Raw genomic sequence first — 20,697 nt, 5'->3', positions numbered from 1 at the left:
GTCTATAAACGTGTCCATCGGCTTCTTTGCTAGCCATATATGTAAAGAAAGTTCTTTTGAATGACGCGGAAGGAAATTTTCCATGTTCCATGGTACTCCACATCATACGGGCGTAAGAAACGCGCGATTTACGCACTTCGCTGTGATATGTCTCTCTGATCTTTTCAATCTGTTCGAAACACAAGTAATAATAAATTTGTTTTAATTAAAAAATAAATAATTAGTTTAGAACTTAAAATAATTTAAGAAATTGATATCGAAGTAAAAAACAATTATGAAAAATAGAGAAAGGAAACGAAATTTGAAAAAAAAAAGAACAAATGAATATCATCATGTAAAGTATATATATAATATGTATAATATAATAATATAATATAATATATATATATATATATAATATAATATATATACATATATGACTTTTATATAAAAATTCGCAGATAATGAAAATGATAATTGACCTTTCTCCTTATCCTGTCAACTCATGTAAAGTATATATATAATATGTATAATATAATAATATAATATAATATATATATATATATATATATATATATATATATATATAATATAATATATATACATATATGACTTTTATATAAAAATTCGCAGATAATGAAAATGATAATTGACCTTTCTCCTTATCCTGTCAACTTGATCATAAGTCAGTCTCTTCAGTTGATGTTTTGTCATGTGCAATGATGGTTTCTCGATCTCCATCTTTTGCAAGTTTATTAATTCCCAAGTGGTACGGGTCGCTTGCATCAAATTTTCTAGGAAAGCAGGTAAAAAATAAATAATTGTAGAACAATTAGAAAAAAAAAAACGACGTTTTAATTCGTCGCCACTAAAAAGTACTTTTGTCCGTTTCCGAGAAAACAACACCCTCCCTGTACATGAGCCAATCTTGAAGCTGCGGCATTAGATAACATTTCGGCAATTTGGCGAATGCATAACCTTCTGCAGCCATTTTCTTTAATTCGACCTGAAATTTTATATATACATTTTAGATTCTAGATAATTTAATCTGATCAATGTTGATACTACATTCGTAAATAAAATAATTGATATTGATATACTTTGAAATTATCATGCAGACTAAAAGATTCATAAAAATACCTTCATTATCGTTACAAGATCGGATTTATTATTTATATATTTTTTATCGCCGCCGCCGTTTATTCGATGATCAATCTGTTCTGCTGTCTTATCGATCACTTGTCTGTATGATACATTTTGCTGATGGCCGATCTCGCCAACAGCTCTTTCGGAATATTTATTCTCTTCACGAACTACTTTACCAGTAATTTCTTTATGCGATGCGCCTTTATAATATCCTACTTTGCTGCTATTCTTCTTGCTCAATGATTGTAATTTCATTATCGCTTTGGACGTTTCCTTCTTTACATTTGTATGACTTTCCTTCGTGTCATCTTTTTTCTTTTCGATTTTTTTTATTAATTTCTGAGCGTCGAATGCTTCTGGATCATCGCAAGTCGTCGAATAAGATGTAGTTTGCTCATTCTTATCTCCGTAAATCAGCTTAAATGCTTCATCTCTAGCTTTTTTTCTACGTTCCATTTCCTCTTTCAGGATATCTTCCTTCCTGGGCAATGGACCTGGTGGAATGTTTGTTAGCGACCAATGTCGATGCGGAGCGGCAATTCGTAAAATATCTTCCTCACTAGATACGGGTGTTTGGAACGGTGTGGACATTTTCAAGCCATCGACTATTTTCTGAGGTGACGACATAGAAACATCTTCTGCCACACCTGATATGCAATACTTGATGTCGTCTTTCTTATCTTCTCGCGGGATTCTTTTTACATCTGATATAATAAACTTTTTGTCTTCTATCATCGGTCTTGAAAGATCAGCAATGTGCATAAAAGATTGCTTCTTCAAAGCCTTCAGTCTTTGTTGGCGCGCCTTCCATTCGGTTTTTTCTTCATTTCGCTCTATAATCTTTCTTTCGTATTTACATTCGCACACGGGCTTTACTACTTTCAATCTGCGAGGTCTGCAATAATCCATATGATGTTAAATAATATGAAAGTCTGCTTGCTAATATCGTCGTTATTAATTATGTTTGAATGATATGTTGGAAATTAAATATTGGAACAATTAAAGAAAGTACCCAGACAACACGCATGTCCCAAATCGGGACACCCGATTTCAAACATATTGTGTTCACTGAGTAAAAAGCTATATAGAGTCGCAATTGACAATGAGTGTTAACGTTAAAAACATATATGTATAATTTATGATTAAATTAAAATACGTTTCGGTCTATTATCAGACCACCTTTAGTGTAAAAACCGGTTTTATCTTTTAGTTTCTATTTTACTGTTAATTTTTAAATTTTGATATTATTTTTACACTGAAGATGGTTTTATAATAGATCGAAACGTATGTATGTAATTTTGATTTTATCATCAAAGGTTAAAAATTAACGGTAAAATATAAACTGAAAGATAAAAACGGCTAGTTCGGATAAACTTACAACGTTAATTACGTAAGCGCTAAATACTTCGGGTGTCGGGAAGTCGAAAAGTCACATTGTAATTGTATAAAAATTCAAATGCTAGTTTGTATGATAAAAAATTAAGAGATAAAAAATAAAATTTAAATCTGAATGCGTACATCAAAGATCGAATATTATTCTTTTTAAATAGGAAGGTTTCTTTGTCTAAAATTTGGACGTAATCAAAGTCGTGATTAGTTTGTAAGCGATGGCAGGAAATAACAGACGGGGAACAAGACTTTGAATTAATGTCAGATTGATGTTCTCTGACTCTTCCTATTCAAAAATAATAATATCTGAGAGATGGTACACATTAAGGGCCCGCTGCATTAAACGTATAGAATGATAGTACCGAATGTTTATCCGCTAGGATAACCTTCCGGCCTTGAATCTGTTTCCATCCTATTAGCTTCATTTATTCCCCATTCATCCTCACTTATTCCCCTCTTTTCATGACTGTTTTATATATACGAACATGTTCTCCCGTATCTATTAGTCCGACGTCTATCCGACCGATTTGTACTGCAGCCTTACAACATGATTTGCCATAAGGAAATCACAAGCTTTCTCTTCACAACGTTGATGTATGTATCCATAATTAATTTTTACTTTTTATCTCTTACCTAATCTTTAACTTTGCATACTAGCATATTAAAATTTTTAAGTGTGACTTTTCAACTTCTCAACACCGAAGTATTTAGCGCTTACGTAATTATAACGTTGCGAGTTTATGCGAACTATGAACTATATCATCTTTTAGTTTATACGTACTTTACCGTTAGTTTTTAACATTCGACATTATTCTTACACTAAAGATGATGTAACATCTTATCTAACCGACAACAGACCAAAACGTATATGTATGTAGTTTTAATTTTATCATAAATACAATGTTTTCAATGTTAATACCCAGTTGCGCGGCTCTATGCTTCTTACTTTCTTTAGTTAATTTAATAATTTACTGAGCCTTTGATATTTAATTGAATATTAAATTAGTATCTTATTAAAATAAACTTATTAATTATTGAAAACTTAATATTGCAAATTTGAATTTACTAAATGATTGATATAACAAAATTTTGACTTTAATAATTACAATTTCGTTAGGCTAATCTTTTTTCTTACTAACCTGGCACTACGAGCAATTTTTTGCAAGACGTCCAGCAAGGAGCGTTATTGTCGCGCTGCGTAAAATAATCCATCAATGTTGCATCCTTCAACGCTATCTTCCATCTTTCCTCTGGTGATTTGGATTCCATTAATTTCTCTCGAGTCTCTTCAAGGTTTCGCTGCTGATTAATAAGATCTTTTTTTGTGACGGCGTTGTTACAATTGCATAATTTTGGTTTTCTCCGTATCTTTTCTACCAAGCTTTTGGGTCCGGAATACTTTTCTATCAGCTTCAATGTTTTATCCGTAGCTTCGCTAACACACATGTCATACGGCGATTCGAGAAGATCATATTCTGGAACGTATTCATCACTTCTTCGGGGACTAACGGGTGGCGTGACATAAAGAACACCGTCAATAATTCTGTTTTCTTTCCTCCAATCTCATTCTTCTAGCTTTTCTCCCACCTATTTTCCTTTCCATCAAACCGCCTACATTATACATAAGAATCTTTTTCTTATTTCTGTTCTCTCTACATTGGCACGGTCGTCCTCCAGGACGAACCGCCATCGTCTCCAAAGGATAATCCGGTTCGCAGAGATAGGCCAGAGTCTTCTTCGCCGGAAGTTCCTGCTCCGACTTCGTTCTCCAACCGCAAGGTCCCTTTTTGATTCTTTGGTTCTCTTCTTCGTCGTCGGCAGCTGACGAATCGACTATTTCTTCGATTTTCTCTTCTGGATTACGTTGATTAATTGCCGACAACTCTCCTGGGAGAATTGCCGGTTGGATGTCATTTAAAATTCCCGCGAAAGACTTAAACATATTCTTTAATTTTGCCATTTCTCGCTTGCGATTATCGATTTCCTCAGCTTCATTTATTATATTTTTCTTTTTCTTCCTTAAGCTGTGTTTGGTCACCTTATTAATTTTGTTAGATTGCTTAGTTGGATTGTTAGGTAATGACGACTTTGTTTGTTGCTTCTTTCCCGTTTTGAATATTGTCATCAAATCAGAAACTTTGCTTGACAATTTTGTACCTCTTTTATTAATTGCAATCTTTTTTAATGATATCGGTTCTTTTTTCTTCATATCTTTCATTTCTTTTTTTATTTTCTTTGATGATTTTGAAAAGATTTTATAAGTTTTTTTATTAATTTCCTTATGTTGTGCAATATTTTTAATTTTCTGCACTTCTTTCGAGGAAGAGACGTCATTTTGTCTTTCTTGCGTTTTTAATGGCAAAGAAGTTGTCGGCCATGCTGGAGGTGTCAACTTCAAAGTTGTTTCATAGTCTGTTTTCGTTATTTTTGCCTTGGGCGCAGTTCGCGATATGTTCCAGGGATCGTCGTAACCAGGATAATCAGGGTCAGGAATGAATTTATCCTTTTTTCTTTCCGTAACATCCTTTCTTAAAACTTGAGTCTCTTCCTTTGCTTCAATAAACGCAGTCTTTTCTTTTACTTCTTTTTCTTCTCCTTGTTTTTCTATTTTTCTCCTCTCCATCTTTATTATTTCGTTCATGAAAGGATTGTACCTGCAGAATTTATCTTTAGGATATGTCTTGCAAGAATATGCACCCAGCTCATCTGGTCTGTATTTTTTTCCGGGACACAATCCTTCTTCCTTCGTCCAAGGAATGTCGTCCTTGCTCGCAGACAAATTTATGTTCTTATCAGTCATTTGCTGAATAGCACACGAACAAGGTGGAACGTTCCTGACGGGTTGAGGTATCGGAGGTTCAGGCGTTCGTGGTATTTTGTCCTTCTGAATACCCGATATATAGTATTGAGTTTGCCCAGCCTCTTTGGTAACGCCACTGATAATGATGTTTGTTTTAATCTCATCCTCCTCGTTAATTGGTGATCCTGTTGCACTCTGCCCGGAGGATTGCATTGCCATCGAATCTGCGATGTGTCTATCGCAAACAACGTCCTTGTATTTTATTTCATGTCATTTCATTTTTAAAACTTTAATTTTTTGAGTTCTACTTTTTGAGTTTAACTTTTTAAATTTTGGAAAGAGAGAATTATAAGATTAAAAATTAAATCTTAAATTAGTATTAGATCTTAAAAGTCACCAAAGTTTTACAGATTTCAAAATCTAAAACTCCAGAATTAGAATCGAAGGGTATCAGTATTCAAAGGTGTAAACATTCATATTTTCAAAAATTTCAAAATTAATATTAAAATTGCTAATAGAGTTATAATTTATTCAATTGGTTGTAAACGTCAAATTATATAATAACCATTATAATTTAAACATCTATTTAATTAAGTTATTTAATCTAAAACACTATCTAAATCTAGCCTTTATAATAATCTCTCACGTATTTTTCTCTCCATTCTGCTCTGCATTAATCAACGTCTCGCCAATCTCGCTTTGTTGCAATTTTTCATCAAACTTTCTTGTCTGTCGACATGAACAGCAACTATCGCAAACGGGGCCAGGAAATGCCGATTTTATAGTTGTCTGTACATTTTTTACTAACTCATCAGCTTCTTCCTCCAACTGTTTATAGTCTTCATCAGCGTTTTGCAGCCATTCTTGCCAATTTATTGACAGATTTTCTCTGCCACTGGGAAAAACCTTTTTAAATTGGTCGAGTTTCAACACTGCGAAGAATTTCTCGTCGCTGTTGCTTGGTGTCACATTGGCCACGCCCGTGATTTCATAAGTTACAGGGTAATCATGTGAATCCTTGGATACGCCAGTTATCATGTAATGAGCGTCCTTCTTTCTTAGCCAGGATTTTTGGCCCGCTCCTGGCGGTTTCGGCGGGCCTAAAGTTTATCGAACATTTAAAGTTTCATTTTTAATGCTTATATAGATATTAATATATCTTTTGTTATATGAATTTTCTATTTTCAATTTTAAAAAAGCAATAAAATTGCAATAATTTATACCGTAAATTTTATATTCCATGGTTCCTGATTTTTCTCTAAGATTCCTAGTCGTAGAACTAAATTTTTTGCCATCGTCTGGCGTTCGAAAAATGTTAAAAGTTGCTGATTTTACCGTTTCCACACTTTGTTCTCTTGAGGAATCTTTGAAGTTTATATGTTGAACAATATTTATTACATTTATTTATGAATTGATACTTTAATTAATTTATATTTACTTATTATGCTGTTAAAATACACCAACTAATCGCTATGTTTAAAAGTCTACTACATATTCTGTATTTAATTCATCTATTTTTACCTTTCTGATCGTACGTAGTTGAGGAAATTTTTTGTAATTCCTTCATACTAATTTCTTCAAGATGCTCAGTGGAAATATCTTTTTTCTGCTTTTTAATCTCTGATCTATCATTAATAAAAAACTGGCCATATTTGTTTAATGGCAAGATTATTTTCGGAATTGCAGTTAGTTTACATTGTTTTCGCCATTTCCGCAAAGCATTTCGATAACCGGCCCAATCAGGACGTGTAAATAATTCTTCCTTATAAGGACAGCTACTTTTTCGCCTCGCCAGACATGTTATTAGTTTTGCTAAAATATGTATTACAGCTAAACGAATAATATCTATTTATTTTTAATAATAAATAATTTTTAGATAATAACGGTAATTGTGTAATAATTATGATATTATATAAATATCTAAAGATAGTAAATTAAATATTTTAATAATGTTTTTCAATGTTGTAAAATTACGTTTTGGTGGCAATCTTGGCATAGTTATTGCTGGCAATCTCCTATGTAATTCCTTCACTGTCTCTGGCAGCGTTAAAAATGCAATGGCCGATAATATTATCCTCTCGTTACAATCGTAAACTTTCTCTGTGAGTTAAATAATTTTCTTGTATAATTATTATAAATGATTTTGTTAAAGAAAGTCTTATAAAAATAGCTCTATTAATTATGTTAGTTTTATTCTAAGATAAATAATGAGATATACTATATCCCTCCTCGCCGAAATCACTTCCCGTTAAGATTCGGTAAATTTCTCGCAGAAAATCAACGCTATTTAAGTTGCACGCTTTGTGCAACTCTTTTATAGTGCTCGGCTTTAATTTGAAGAACGTTGAAATGACGCCGATAGCTATCAGTGTCGTTTGCGTGCCAGTTGCCTTTGTCTCTTCGTAATCAGTGCGCATTACATTTTCCAGTGTCATTAAATTCCTCATCTACGAATTTATACAACTTAATTTTAAAGTATATAGAGCATCATGTAACTACAATTTTATTTCAGTTAGAGATCTCTTGAAAATCAAGATCAAGAGACAATATTTCATTTAATGAGAGTAATTTTGCTATCTTAGAAAGAGTCATTTTCCATCACATTTTTATTAAACTTTTATTTGTCGAAATAGAATCGCAGTTTGAGATCGTTTATTTTTTACATCATACTTGATCCGGGGAAAAATCTTGGTACCATCGTGGACCTGTCTTCAGCTTTGGGAATAATTTGTCGCCTATAGAAAAAGAAAATAATATTACAAATATTAATGTATTAATTTAAGATATGCGATTACAAATTAAACGTTAATAACATCTATTAAATCCTTCTTAAACTGTATTTTTCCTTTTTTTTCAACTATCTTCTATTCTCAAACAGCTATAATTCTTTAAACTTTCTTCTTTCGTATTGTTCTTCCATCACATTTATCATTTAACCGTACATACGTAGAATAAAAATGTTTGCAATTTGCATATAAACTTTCCTTGCAAATGCATATGCAAATGATCACATAATAAAATTGAGAGAGATATGAACAGTTTACATGCAAAGTAAATATGTTTTGATGCTGATATATGTATAAACAAGTAACAATACCCTTATAGAAATTTAATACTGTAAATGATTTTTTGACTAGTAATTAATCACTTAAAAGCACTATTAAAAGCACTGTTAATAGTGCTTTTAATAGTGCTTTTAAATGATTAATCACTAGCCAAAAAATCACTTACAGTATTAAATTTCTATAAGGGTATAAGATATAAAAGATGCAAGATTTTATCGCAAACATAATGACATTACGCACTTTGGCGCGTAATGACGTGTTGATAATTATGTTGATTGAATTTTGCTGTTATCAACACTATGCTCAAACAGCCGCATATAAGAAAGATAATGCCTGCGTTCGTTTATTCCCAATAGCTCCCAATGTGAATAAACGAACGCAGACTTTGATATATTACTCCACTCAGTAATAAAATGATTGTATAAAATAATAAATGCAAAATAAAATAAAATAATCATATTTCACCTATGTCGCTTTTTTAAATATCGATCTTATTAGCATTACAGTGATAAAATAATTTTTTTTATTTAAAGGATCCAATTTTTAATCTTGTGTTTTTGCTGTTGGACGACATAACATTCGAGATGAATAAATAATATATACGAAATGCATTTAATAAAAAAAAGATCTTTTTACTACTCGACAACAGTTTTGTTCTCGAGGCTTAATGAAGAAGGCTCACGTTTCTTCTTTCCCATTTTTATCGCCTTCTTGGTCGCCTCCTTGTAAATTCTTTTCTTTTCTGCCCAGAAGATATCCTTTGCCACTGCAACTTCATCCTCTAAAAAGTGCCTTATATAGCGATTGTTTCTACTGATCTCGGAATAATTTAATCTGCTATTCTTTGATCGTCGTTGCTGATCCCCTGCGTTCGACGTCCTTATTTTTGCGGGTTTCTTCTTCTCCCGGGAAAGTCGGGACGTGGAAAATTTCATTTGCATTTTAGTCACCGGACATTCGTGCACGGAAGTGATTGCCATTAGTGAAGACTTGTAGGGTGGCATTCGTTGATCGTATCGCGAGAGAGGGTCGAAATGATCCCAAGAACAGCAAAACCCGAACGGCTTCAACCTCGAATCTTTCTTCGGCCATTTTTCTCGAAAAATTGTATCCGATAAATAATTATTTTTCCTTCTAGCTGTCGGCAGGCTATATAGATGTAAAGATATGAAGATTATTCGTTCGATGCTGACAGAGTTAATGCGAATTATATAACAGTAATTATATATATGGAAAAGAAAATATCTATACAGTTTAAAGGATACAAAGATAATAATCTTAAAATTATACATAAAATTCTATTAATGTGACTGTATACGCATAATTAAGAGAAAAAGATAACAAAATTAAAATTATATAAAATATGCTGTTAATGTGACTCTATATGTAATTAATAATTTGTTTTAATCTAGCGGCATTGGATGCTTACTTAGTGCGTTGAAACGACAGTCCCGTGCTAGAAGCCTTTAAAGAAATTTTAGACATATTTGAAGTAGAACTGAATTGATCCTCTTTGATTAAATATATTTCTTAATTAAGTTAATTTTTTGTAATTAATACTTGTCAATTTGGTGGTTATAAATAACATGACTAAAATTTAATAGGTTGTATCTGAGCGAATGAAGTTTGGATAAATTCAGAGTTACATTTCAACTTTATTTTGTTATAAGCATGACCAACTTTAGACGATCTATAATTTGCTTCATATTTCAGAGAATAGTATTTTATTTCGAAAAATCCGATGACTTTCAACGGAACTCTTAAAAATGTGACCATTTTGATTGACATATCCAAAAATGCAACGTTTCTTCTCCTCTTCGTCGATCCTCCTTTGATAAACTTCTCTCTTTTTCTTATTTTATTTTCTTTTTTCAGTCTTATATCGTTGGATTGTCCACTCTATCGCGATACCTCCTTGAAAAATTTTTCTTGATTCTGTTTTTAACAACATTTTGCTACGATTCTTCTTCCTTCGTCGTTATTCCCTCTGTCTTCTTCCTGGACAAAGTTTCTCTAATTTATCCACCTCAATTTCCATCTTCAATATTTCTTTCATCTGTGTCTTCCGTTTATTCTTTCATCTGTGTCTTCCGTTTATCCTCTTTACATAGCCGTTTCTTCTGTTCTTTCTTGATCATCTTTTGATAAACTTCTCTTTCCTTAATTCTTGCTTCATTTTTTTCTACTTCAAGATTAAACTCCTATTATGGACTTCTTCGGAATGTATTCCGATCGGAATTGTTCAGTTATTTCCTAGATTTCTATTGTCTTTTCTAGGGAAAACGGAATAATTCCGATCGGAATCCATTCCGAACAAGTCCATAATAGGTCCCCTGATCCACTTTGCAGTAACCGCGTGAGCATTACTTCTAAAGAGGTAGCTTTTTTTTACGTGGGAAATTCTCATGGACGCCCCCAGCTTCTGGGTGAGAAGCTGAGGATATAGTGCCGGACTCTTACCGGCTAAAACTCCACGGCGGCCTATATACTTAACGATAAGAGGACCCCATACAGTGCAATAGTAAACTTCACGCCAGTATGACAAGAGATTGGCAATAGATTTGTTTATAGATATCACAAAGATCCGGTGTCATCTCTGTCCGCATTAAACTTTGTGCCTTGTGCTGGCAGAGTCTGCCAGTTATAATCTGACAACAGATTGTAGACAAAAACCGAAGAAAATTCGTCATTTCATAAACATTTAAATAAACTGCATCATTTAAATAGTCACAAAATAACGGATCTTGAGCGGATGAGCTGTTTCTGCAGTCAATCTGCTACTGTTCTATTAATAGTATCTTTTACATTTCTGCTGATATTCTATCGACAATTTGCAGCAGACACTTTCAAAATCTGTTCTCGACAGATTTGACTGTCCGGGTTATTGTAACTAATGTTAAAAAAAAAAAAGAAAATACAGCTTAAAAAAAAAGTAGTCAACGTTACCGGTTCAGTTAAGTAAGCAGAATTCATGCTGTAAGCATAATTTCCTAAACCTAAACCCTAAACCATTACCTGACTCTGTACTAAACTATGTGGAACACATATGGCAGATGTACTATGTGAAAGACGTGAAAGATATACTGTATTTAAATAGAACAAGAAACTGCATCTTCACTCGATATTTACTGTAATATGCATAGTGAACTAGCAAATACAAAGTGGTGATGTTCAAACGGAATCAAAGCAGTATAGTATTGCGATTGAGGACAATCGAGATTAAATATACAATTGTGATCGATGCACAAATGGTCGGTACCGACATAGAATTGTGACCAATATCTATGTCCAATTGTGACCGATACATAATCGATTCAACCACGGTTGTCCTCAATCGCAATGCTATGTTTGATTTCGTTTGAATTTTATCACCGCTTTGTATTCGTTTCACACAATAATGCATATTACAGTAAAAACCGAATAAAGAAACAATTTCCTAATTATAATGATTTGACCAGTGATTTGACTAATCCAATACGTTATTTGCTTGAGCCAAATCAAGTTCATTTAAGATCATTATTCACGTTTGTTCCTGACAATACCCAGACATTTCTTCAACAGTGCAGCAAATCTGTTGGGTTCAGCGCAATCGTCAGGGGGTTGCGATATGCCGAAGGAGACAAAAATTGTGATTGTTGGAGCTGGGGCATCTGGCATTGCGGCTGCCTCCAGGCTGTTGAAGAGAGGAATGAGCAATTTTGTGATACTAGAGGCCAAAGATAGAATCGGTGGCAGAATAAATACCAAAGACTTTGGTAAATAATAATCTTCCTAATTGATTTTGAATCAGTTTAGCTCTGCACGTTGTCTTTGATATCAAGATAGTTTCAATTTTGAAATTCTTTAACTTTTGATATTTAAGAAAATTTGGAGTCTGAGTACTTTAATATTTCCAGGTGCGAATGTGGTGGATCTCGGCGCTCATTGGGTCTTTGGAGCTAAAAACGTGGTGTTTGATCTTGCCTCCAAATATAATTTGCTGATTTCAGAGTCAGATTTGCTCGATTTCAATAAGCCAAGTGAATTTGCCACTGTTAATAATAAAATAATGCCCATGGGAGAAAGTTGCAAAGCTATGAGTATTTATTGGAATAGTCTGATGGATCTGATGCATAAAATAAAAGTGGATCACAAAGAGGTAACAGGATCTTATGGAGACTACTTAATAAGGAAGTGAGTACTTGTGTTTTTGTCCAGGAAGGATATGTATTTAAATAACTGCAATACAAATCATTTGGGAAATAAGTTAAAGCATGAGCAACATGTTCGTTTATTTTGTTAACATAAGAGAAATAGGCTGCAAAAAGATCTGGCAAAAATTTGAATTTATAATAGCCGTTCATGAAATTCTTGTACTTTATAAGCCTATAAAGTTTTTACTCCAAATACAATTAAAACACAATATTAATATTATACCTATACAAAAAAAATAATCAATATTATAGATTTTATAGATATCAGGTATTATAGAGATTATAGAAGGTTTTGTAAAAAGATATGAGCCATTAAAAGTAGCTGCAATTTTTATTTTCATCCAAACACTCACGGTTTTCATATCAAATTTTATAAAAAAAAACATTGTTCACGAAATCGTCAATATCACTTTCACGAAACCACGCTTGCAACGTGGGATGCAGACTTGCTTGCACAATCGTATAAACATCTTTATCAGGCACAATACATCTAATAACAGAAACAAAAACAAATTAACAAAGGCATTTGTCATACATATTCTGTGTGCTTTCACATTAATTGTAAACAAACATAAGCGATATATCATAAACGCTTATCAAAGATTTATCGAATATTTGTTATACCTATACTAATTTGCTGTCAGAGACTCATCAATTTATATGTACCTCACACAATTGTTGCAGCATTGATTTCTTACGTATTCGTATCTCAACAAGGAATATATGTATTTCAAATATTTTGTTAAATTTCACGAATATATAAATTAGTCGAGCAACCTTCTTCTGCTGATTATCTTGTAGTGTGTACATTGATTCAGAAATAAAGATAAAAGGAAAGATATTTTAAATATTTGCAATTTATTTCACATTTATTTAACATTTAAAATAATATATTGTGTATAGGTATAAATTGAACAGTGACATTAATATTATGGTAATACATTATGATAATTAATTTAATTATCACACACATTAATGTTGTAGATATTATGAAGATTTTGACAAGAAACCTTTCATGAATCGTACTCGAGTTGCTGACTATTTAGCTTGGAGTGAAAAGGTGGAAAACGTTGTACAATGTAGCGACACATGGTTTGACGTTTCTCCGAAAGCTATAGCAAATCACTGGGAATGCAAAGATACAGATTGTTCGTACATCTGGAAAGATCGTGGCTATAAAACGATTTTGGATCTGTTAATGGTAAGAAATCACTTGAATATCCGACTAGAAACATTATTTTACAAAATACTGAAGCTTTCAAAAATATTTAAAATATATATTCGATTAAAACGAACTAATGTTCAAAAAGTTTAAAATTAAGTTGCAAGGATGAAGATTAATTCACTGATAAAACAAGAAAAAAGGATTATATACGGATAATATATAATAATATATATAAAATAGAAATTAAAATTATACGCTATTTGAGAAATAAATTAATGTTCAGTGTATAATATATTTGTAATACATTTTACTACATTTTTAATACGGTTTAATAAAATAATGAATTATTAGTACATATCTCATCAATTATTTTAGCAATCTCTTTTTCTAATCAAGCATATGTGATTATTTTATTAGCAAAATTTCGAACAATTAACAAATATTCCGAACGCAGAGGAACGCTTGCCAGTGATGGAAAAGATAGAGTTCGGAAAAGTTGTGGCAACCATCAATTATAGCTCAGGCGAGAACGTGACGGTGACAACCAGAGACGAATGCGAATATTCCGCACGGCATGTAATATTCACTGGGTCTCTAGGTGTTCTGAAAGAGAAACATTCTACAATGTTCGTGCCACCCTTATCGCAGACGAAACAACGGGCGATAGAGGTTTTATTAACAATACAGTACTGTAAAATGAAATGGCATTTATATGTATGTTGATGTTAATTAACATCATCATATCGTAGGGATTAAAAATTGGAACAGCAAACAAAATTTTCCTTGAATTTCCGCATATATGGTGGCCGGAGAATAAACGCTACTTTGGTTTTATCTGGCCAGAAAAAGTTAAAGAGGAATTCTTGCAAACCTATGGTCAAGTAAGCAATTATTCGAGTGTAATCTAAGAATGTCTCCGAATGCCTATCTAAGCTTGCAGATTATAACGAATAATTTGTTTGAAAGTCAATTTCGACGATTTTTTCTCTATCCTTTTACTCATTTCGTCAAATATCTGTTTTAGAGTAGCGAATGGCTCTGCGACGTGTGGGCGTTTTCCCCTCTGGCTTATCAACCGAATCTTTTATATACTTATATAAGTGGAAAAAACGCGAGACACATGGAAACCTTATCGGATGTTGACGTATACGACGGATTGTATTTATTGTTAAATAAATCATTTGGAGAACATTACAATGTTGTGAAACCAACAAGAATATTAAGGTTATTATTAATTTTCCATTGAAACTGATTGAAAGAAAAATAATTAGATCCGTTTTAATTTATGACCTTACTATATTGCCTTGTTTTTTTTAAACTTTTAGATCTAAATGGTATACCGATGAACATTTTCGAGGCTCGAATAGTTTCCAAAGCATGGTTGCCGAACAAATGGATGTAAAACCGAGAGATCTGGCCGAACCAATTATGAGTGGAAATAAACCTGTATGTATCCCAAAATAAAGATAACATAACATTTTTCATTATTTGACACATTATCTCGCACATTATAGTTAGTCTCTTCATCGTTTTAGGTTGATTCTTCATTTTGTCAAAAAATCAAGATATGTTCTATTTTTAGCCTTAGCCTGTCATGTAGTTTTATCTTAATTATATAAGTTAAGTCGTATTGTAAAAGACGTATTGTGAAAGACTATTGACATTGACGAAATTAATCATGATTAGGTAATTCTTTTCGCTGGAGAAGCTACGCATGATCATTATTATGCCACTGTGCACGGCGCCGTGGAAACTGGTTTCCGCGAAGCAGATAGACTAATCAACTTTGAAAGGTAAGATTATGTCGATTGAAATTCATTTAAAGCTTAATATCAATAGCGTAATAAATACAATATTATAATAACGCTTAAAGCATTCATTTTTATCATATTGATTAATTATTATTTTACTTAATCAAATACGTTTTAAAAAATTGCGAAAAAATCGATTCTTCAAACATTTTTTGCCACAAAATTTTTAATTTTTTTAAATCAAAACTGTTATAGTATATTTTTCACTAAATTGTGATTTTTTCCAGTTTAATAAAATTGAATAAAAAAAAGAGAATGGTCTGTAAAGTAAAATTTAGTTTATGAAACATATCTAGTGCAAAATAAATTAATAATCCTTTCCGCTTATTTTTGCATGATCTCGTGTTGTGTTGTATTACTTTATTATGTCTAGCTTATTAATGTTCGTATATTTTATTTCATATGAAACTTTTTTTAATAGAAGTAGATTTCTCTGCTTAATTTATTGTTACTTTTAAACATATCAGCTTTAATTCTCGCACAATAATACTTTTGCAATTATATTTACATTGATTGCATGCTTTTTCTTAGGCAATTAAACGCCCACCTCTAGCTACATCTTCTACAACTACACCCTCATAATGAACAGGATTACGGGAAACTAGAAATATTTTACAATTTGTAATATTCGCAACAGGCGAATATATTTAAGGCATTGGTAACTACGGTACTTGTTTGTAAGATGTAAACACTTGTATAAAATATGTAAACATTTGTATAAAACTACCTTTTGTACATTATAATAACGTAAGTTTTAACATTGTATGTAAATTGATGTAAGGGAAAATATAATTTACATAAACTACTTATCATAACGTTATTAGTGAGAGGAATACTACTCGTATTTATTATTATTTATTTTATTTATTGTGTTTATTATGTATGTATTTATTATTCGTGTCATTGTTATAGATCATTATTACAGCGAGACTATTTTCAAATAAATAGTGCAATTTACTTATACGTAGCTTTTATAGAATAGAAAGTTAGAGTACTAAAACTAGTAGGAAAATAATACACCGTGTATATGTGTATATATTTGTGTATATTTATCTAATTGTAAGATTTAGACTAATTTCTTCGGATGACATAGAACGTGCGATCGGTTAGATTAACTGACGATTGATAATTTCGACCAAGTATTGCGGATAAAGATTGACGCGAACACAAGAACAATGGAAAGAACAAGAGTCGTGATAGTAGGCGCAGGAATCGCAGGATTGGCAGCGGCTAAAACTCTGGAGAATGCGGGATTTACAGAGTATTTTCTCCTCGAAGGTACACGTACATAATATTCCTGAAAAATTTAATATTAATTAATCTTTCATTCAATCTGATCTGACTAGTCTATTAATAAATAATAGTATAAAAACTTATATGAGATAAAAAAATAGATCTGAATACAGAAAAAGATAAAAATAAGATAACATTTTCCGGATTATGTCATTTCACAGCCCAAAACGTGGTTGGAAAAAGAATTCATTCCATTCCATGGGGTAGTGGCTGGATAGATTGCGGAACACAATTTTTGCACGGTGACAAGAGCAGGTTCGCTCAGTATTGTCTCAATAGTAATTTACTGTCGAACATTCAATGCACGGACGGCGATGGAATTTTCTTGCGCGACGATGGAACGATCATGAACGAGAGATTGGTTACGAAGTCAACGATTTCGTGCGAACCGTTTCGGACGATCTCTGCCAATCTCGATGGCCTCTGAAGAAGCAGGAGAATATTCGTTCTATCCTGAAAAGTAGGTTTGAGGATTATTTACACGAAAGAGACGATTCTCCGATGGAGAAGAAAATAAAGGAGGAAATTTTTTATTGGAACGTACGGTTTCTCCTGGTGGATAACTGCTGCCACTCGTTTGACGATTTATCAGCAATTTTTTGGGGGAAGTTCAAGGTAAACTCAATTTTTAAGTCAACGTTTCAGAAATAGGGGCACTGTATAAAAACAAAAATGATTTCCACAGTACGTTGGTGGACCGGAACATTTGCTCTTCAAGTCCGGTTACAGTTCCTTGACGAATCTCCTCGTTGACAATCTGAATGAGAGAAAAGTGCGTTTAGCCACCCCCGTGGAAACCATTCACTGGCGGGACTCCGTTGACTCTTCAAACGATTCTCCAATAATTGTAAAGACTTTCGAAGGGACGCAAATTCTCACCGATGCGGTCATAGTCACTTGCTCGCTCGGCTATTTAAAAGAGAACCACCGGAAGATGTTCCAGCCGCTGTTACCGAGTCGTCTGACCGTCGCTATTGAAGACCTCGGATTCAAGACTATCAATAAGATTTTCCTGGACTTCGGCGAACCTTGGTGGCAAAAAAACGTGAACGGTTTCCAGTTACTTTGGCGTAGGGACGCCGATCATCAATCCTTGCCGGAATAGACCAAGGACCTCACAGGATTTGACATCCTGCCGACTGATCCGGCCCCTCTTACAGTATGGGTCGGTGGACGAGGTGCGTGTATCATCGAGGATTTATCGGAGGAGACAATTGCACTAGATTGCAGGAACCTATTGACACGTTATTTGCGGTGTCGCAATATTTCACCAGTAAAGAAATGCGTCCGAACCAAATGGAACAGAAATAGATACGTGAGGCGGTTATAGTCATATCACGAAAAGCTGCGAGATAACGTTTCGCCTAAAACGTTAGCCGAGCCAGTCTGGGCGACAATGTTGCAAAATAACACGAAGGGGAAAAAGGTACACGGAGAAAATTTTATGTTAAATTTTACTATGCTGCCGCACCAACTGCGGACCATCAAGACGCCCAAGTTTAAATGCTATAGTCTTGTGTAAAATTACTATGTCCATAGCATTTAGTGATATGTCCATAGCATTTAGTGATACGATCATAGCATTATTATAGCATTGAATGCTATGATCGTAGCATTAAATGCTATGGACATAGTAATTTTACACAAGACTATAGCATTTAAACTTGGGCGTCTTGATGGTCCGCAGTTGACGCGGCAGCATAGTAAAATTTAACATAAAATTTTCTCCGTGTAAGATCATAGTACAACGCATTTTTTCAATCTTTTATTTTCCAGTCCCAAAAAATATCAATGATTTGTGTGATGGATTTTCAAGACTTTTGGTGCTATATTATTAAGATAACACAAAGTTACGAAAAATTAGACTTAAAATTATTGTTCAATTTATAAATTTTTGCAAATATGGCAGAATTTACCAGTCATACTGTTCGCCGGCGAAGCTACGCATGATGAGTTCTACTCAACAACGCACGGAGCTTACGAGACGGGAATCCATCAAGCTGAAGTGTTTTTACAACATCATGCGAACATCAAGTAAATACATAAACATGTCGATATGTAAATATGTAAATATGTAAACATGTAAATATGTAAAAAAAAACTAGCACAATAAAATTTTTTAAATTCGCATAAGGAACCATTCAACCATTGTTCTGTTTGTTACAAAATTAATAATAATCATTATTAATAAGTCATTAATAATAAAATTTTCGTACTACTTTGTGTATGTATATATTCCATGTAATAATTTATTATTAAACATATATAGTTCAATTTATTAATCTCAACTAATTTCCTATTTATTTAATAAATTTATTTAGTAACTTTTATTTCTTGTATTTCGACTTCTATTTCTATTTCTACTGCAACGCTGTGCATATCACATTTTCATTTCTTATTCCACAAGTATATTATTTCTTATGTCTCTACGTATTGGTGAGTATATTACCGGATTGGTTTGTCTTTTCCTGTTTTTTCGATATTTTCTCATCTCGTCAATTAAAATTTTATATATACATATATTTTAGATTCTACATAATTTAATCTGATCAATGTTGATACTATATTCATAAATAAAATAATTGATATCGATATACTTTGAAATTATCATGCAGACTAAAAAGATCCATAAAAATACCTTCATTATCGTTACAAGATCAGATTTATTGTTTATATATTTTTTATCGCCGCCGCCGTTTATTCGATGATTTCCATGATCAATCTGTTCTGCTGTCTTATCGATCACTTGTCTGTATGATACATTTTGCTGGTGGCCGATCTCGCCAACAGCTCCTTCGGAATATTTATTCTCTTCACGAACTACTTTACCAGTAATTTCTTTATGCGATGCGCCTTTATAATATCCTATTTTGCTGCTATTCTTCTTGCTCAATGATTGTAATTTCATTATCGCTTTGGACGTTTCCTTCTTTACATTTGTATGACTTTCCTTTGTGTCATCTTTCTTCTTTTCGATTTTTTTTATCAATTTCTGAGCGTCGAATGCTTCTGAATCATCGCGAGTCGTCGAATAAGATGCAGTTTGGTCATTCTTATCTCCATAAATCAGCTTAAATGCTTCATCTCTAGCTTTTTTTCTACGTTCCATTTCTTCTTTCAGGATATCTTCCTTCCTGGGCAATGGACCTGGTGGAATGTTTGTTGGCGACCAATGTCGATGCGGAGCGGCAATTCGTAAAATATCTTCCTCACTAGATACGGGTGTTTGGAACGGCGTGGACATTTTCAAGCCATCGACTATTTGCTGAGGTAACGACATAGAAACATCTTTTGCCACACCTGATATGCAATACTTGATGTCGTCTTTCTTATCTTCTCGCGGGATTCTTTTTACATCTGATATAATAAACTTTTTGTCTTCTATCATCGGTCTTCAAAGATCAGCAATGTGCATAAAAGATTGCTTCTTCAAACCCTTAAGTCTTTGTTGGCGCGCCTTCCATTCGGTTTTTTCTTCATTTCGCTCTATAATCTTTCTTTCGTATTTACATTCGCACACGGGCTTTACTACTTTCAATCTGCGAGGTCTGCAATAACCCATATGATGTTCAATAATATGAACTGCTTGCTAATATCGTCGTTATTAATTATGTTTGAATGATATGTTGGAAATTAAATATTGGAACAATTAAAGAAAGTACCCAGACAACACGCATGTCCCAAATCGGGACACCCAATTTCAAACATATTGTGTTCATTGAGTAAAAAGCATATATAGAGTCGCAATTGACAATGACTGTTAACGTTAAAAACATATATGTATAATTTATGATTAAATTAAAACTACATACATACGTTTCGGTCTATTATCAGACCACCTTTAGTGTAAAAACCG

At 33.0% G+C, this 20,697-nt stretch overlaps 2 protein-coding genes and 2 pseudogenes across 2 annotated transcripts in view; 1 reads left to right on the top strand and 3 right to left on the bottom strand.

Moving 5' to 3' along the window:
- Positions 1-586: 586 nt before the first annotated feature.
- On the bottom strand, positions 587-2,034 carry LOC139815886 (uncharacterized). Its single transcript, XM_071783137.1, has 3 exons — positions 1,120-2,034; positions 859-985; positions 587-773 (listed from the first exon to the last, which is right to left on the bottom strand). Exons 1-3 carry the CDS (start codon positions 2,032-2,034, stop codon positions 595-597), a joined length of 1,221 nt encoding a protein of 406 aa, XP_071639238.1. The 3' UTR covers positions 587-594.
- Positions 2,035-2,986: 952 nt separating this feature from the next.
- LOC139809845 (uncharacterized) lies at positions 2,987-18,920 on the top strand (annotated as a pseudogene).
- Positions 3,649-5,550, bottom strand: LOC139812722 (uncharacterized; annotated as a pseudogene).
- Positions 12,921-20,697, bottom strand: part of LOC139809782 (uncharacterized) — a 52,148-nt gene continuing 44,371 nt past the window's right edge. The window contains exon 7 of the mRNA XM_071772984.1: positions 12,921-13,062. Coding sequence (XP_071629085.1) covers positions 12,936-13,062 — 127 coding nt within the window. The 3' untranslated portion in view covers positions 12,921-12,935. The remainder of the gene's footprint in view (positions 13,063-20,697) is intronic.

The sequence above is a fragment of the Temnothorax longispinosus genome, chromosome 1, assembly GCF_030848805.1.
Source record: "Temnothorax longispinosus isolate EJ_2023e chromosome 1, Tlon_JGU_v1, whole genome shotgun sequence".
Lineage (NCBI taxonomy): Eukaryota > Metazoa > Arthropoda > Insecta > Hymenoptera > Formicidae > Temnothorax > Temnothorax longispinosus.
The sequence above is the reverse complement of the archived record's forward strand: the minus strand, read 5'-3'. Positions and strand labels throughout refer to the sequence as shown.

Bases quoted from the DNA above. Each gene is read 5' to 3' on its own strand.
- LOC139815886 (XM_071783137.1), bottom strand. From the start codon at position 2,034: ATGGATTATTGCAGACCTCGCAGATTGAAAGTAGTAAAGCCCGTGTGC. The intron at 986-1,119 runs GTATTTTTATGA...ATAAAATTTCAG, and splicing joins ATCTTGTAACGATAATGAAG to GTCGAATTAAAGAAAATGGC. The intron at 774-858 runs GTACTTTTTAGT...CTGCTTTCCTAG, and splicing joins TTTCTCGGAAACGGACAAAA to AAAATTTGATGCAAGCGACC.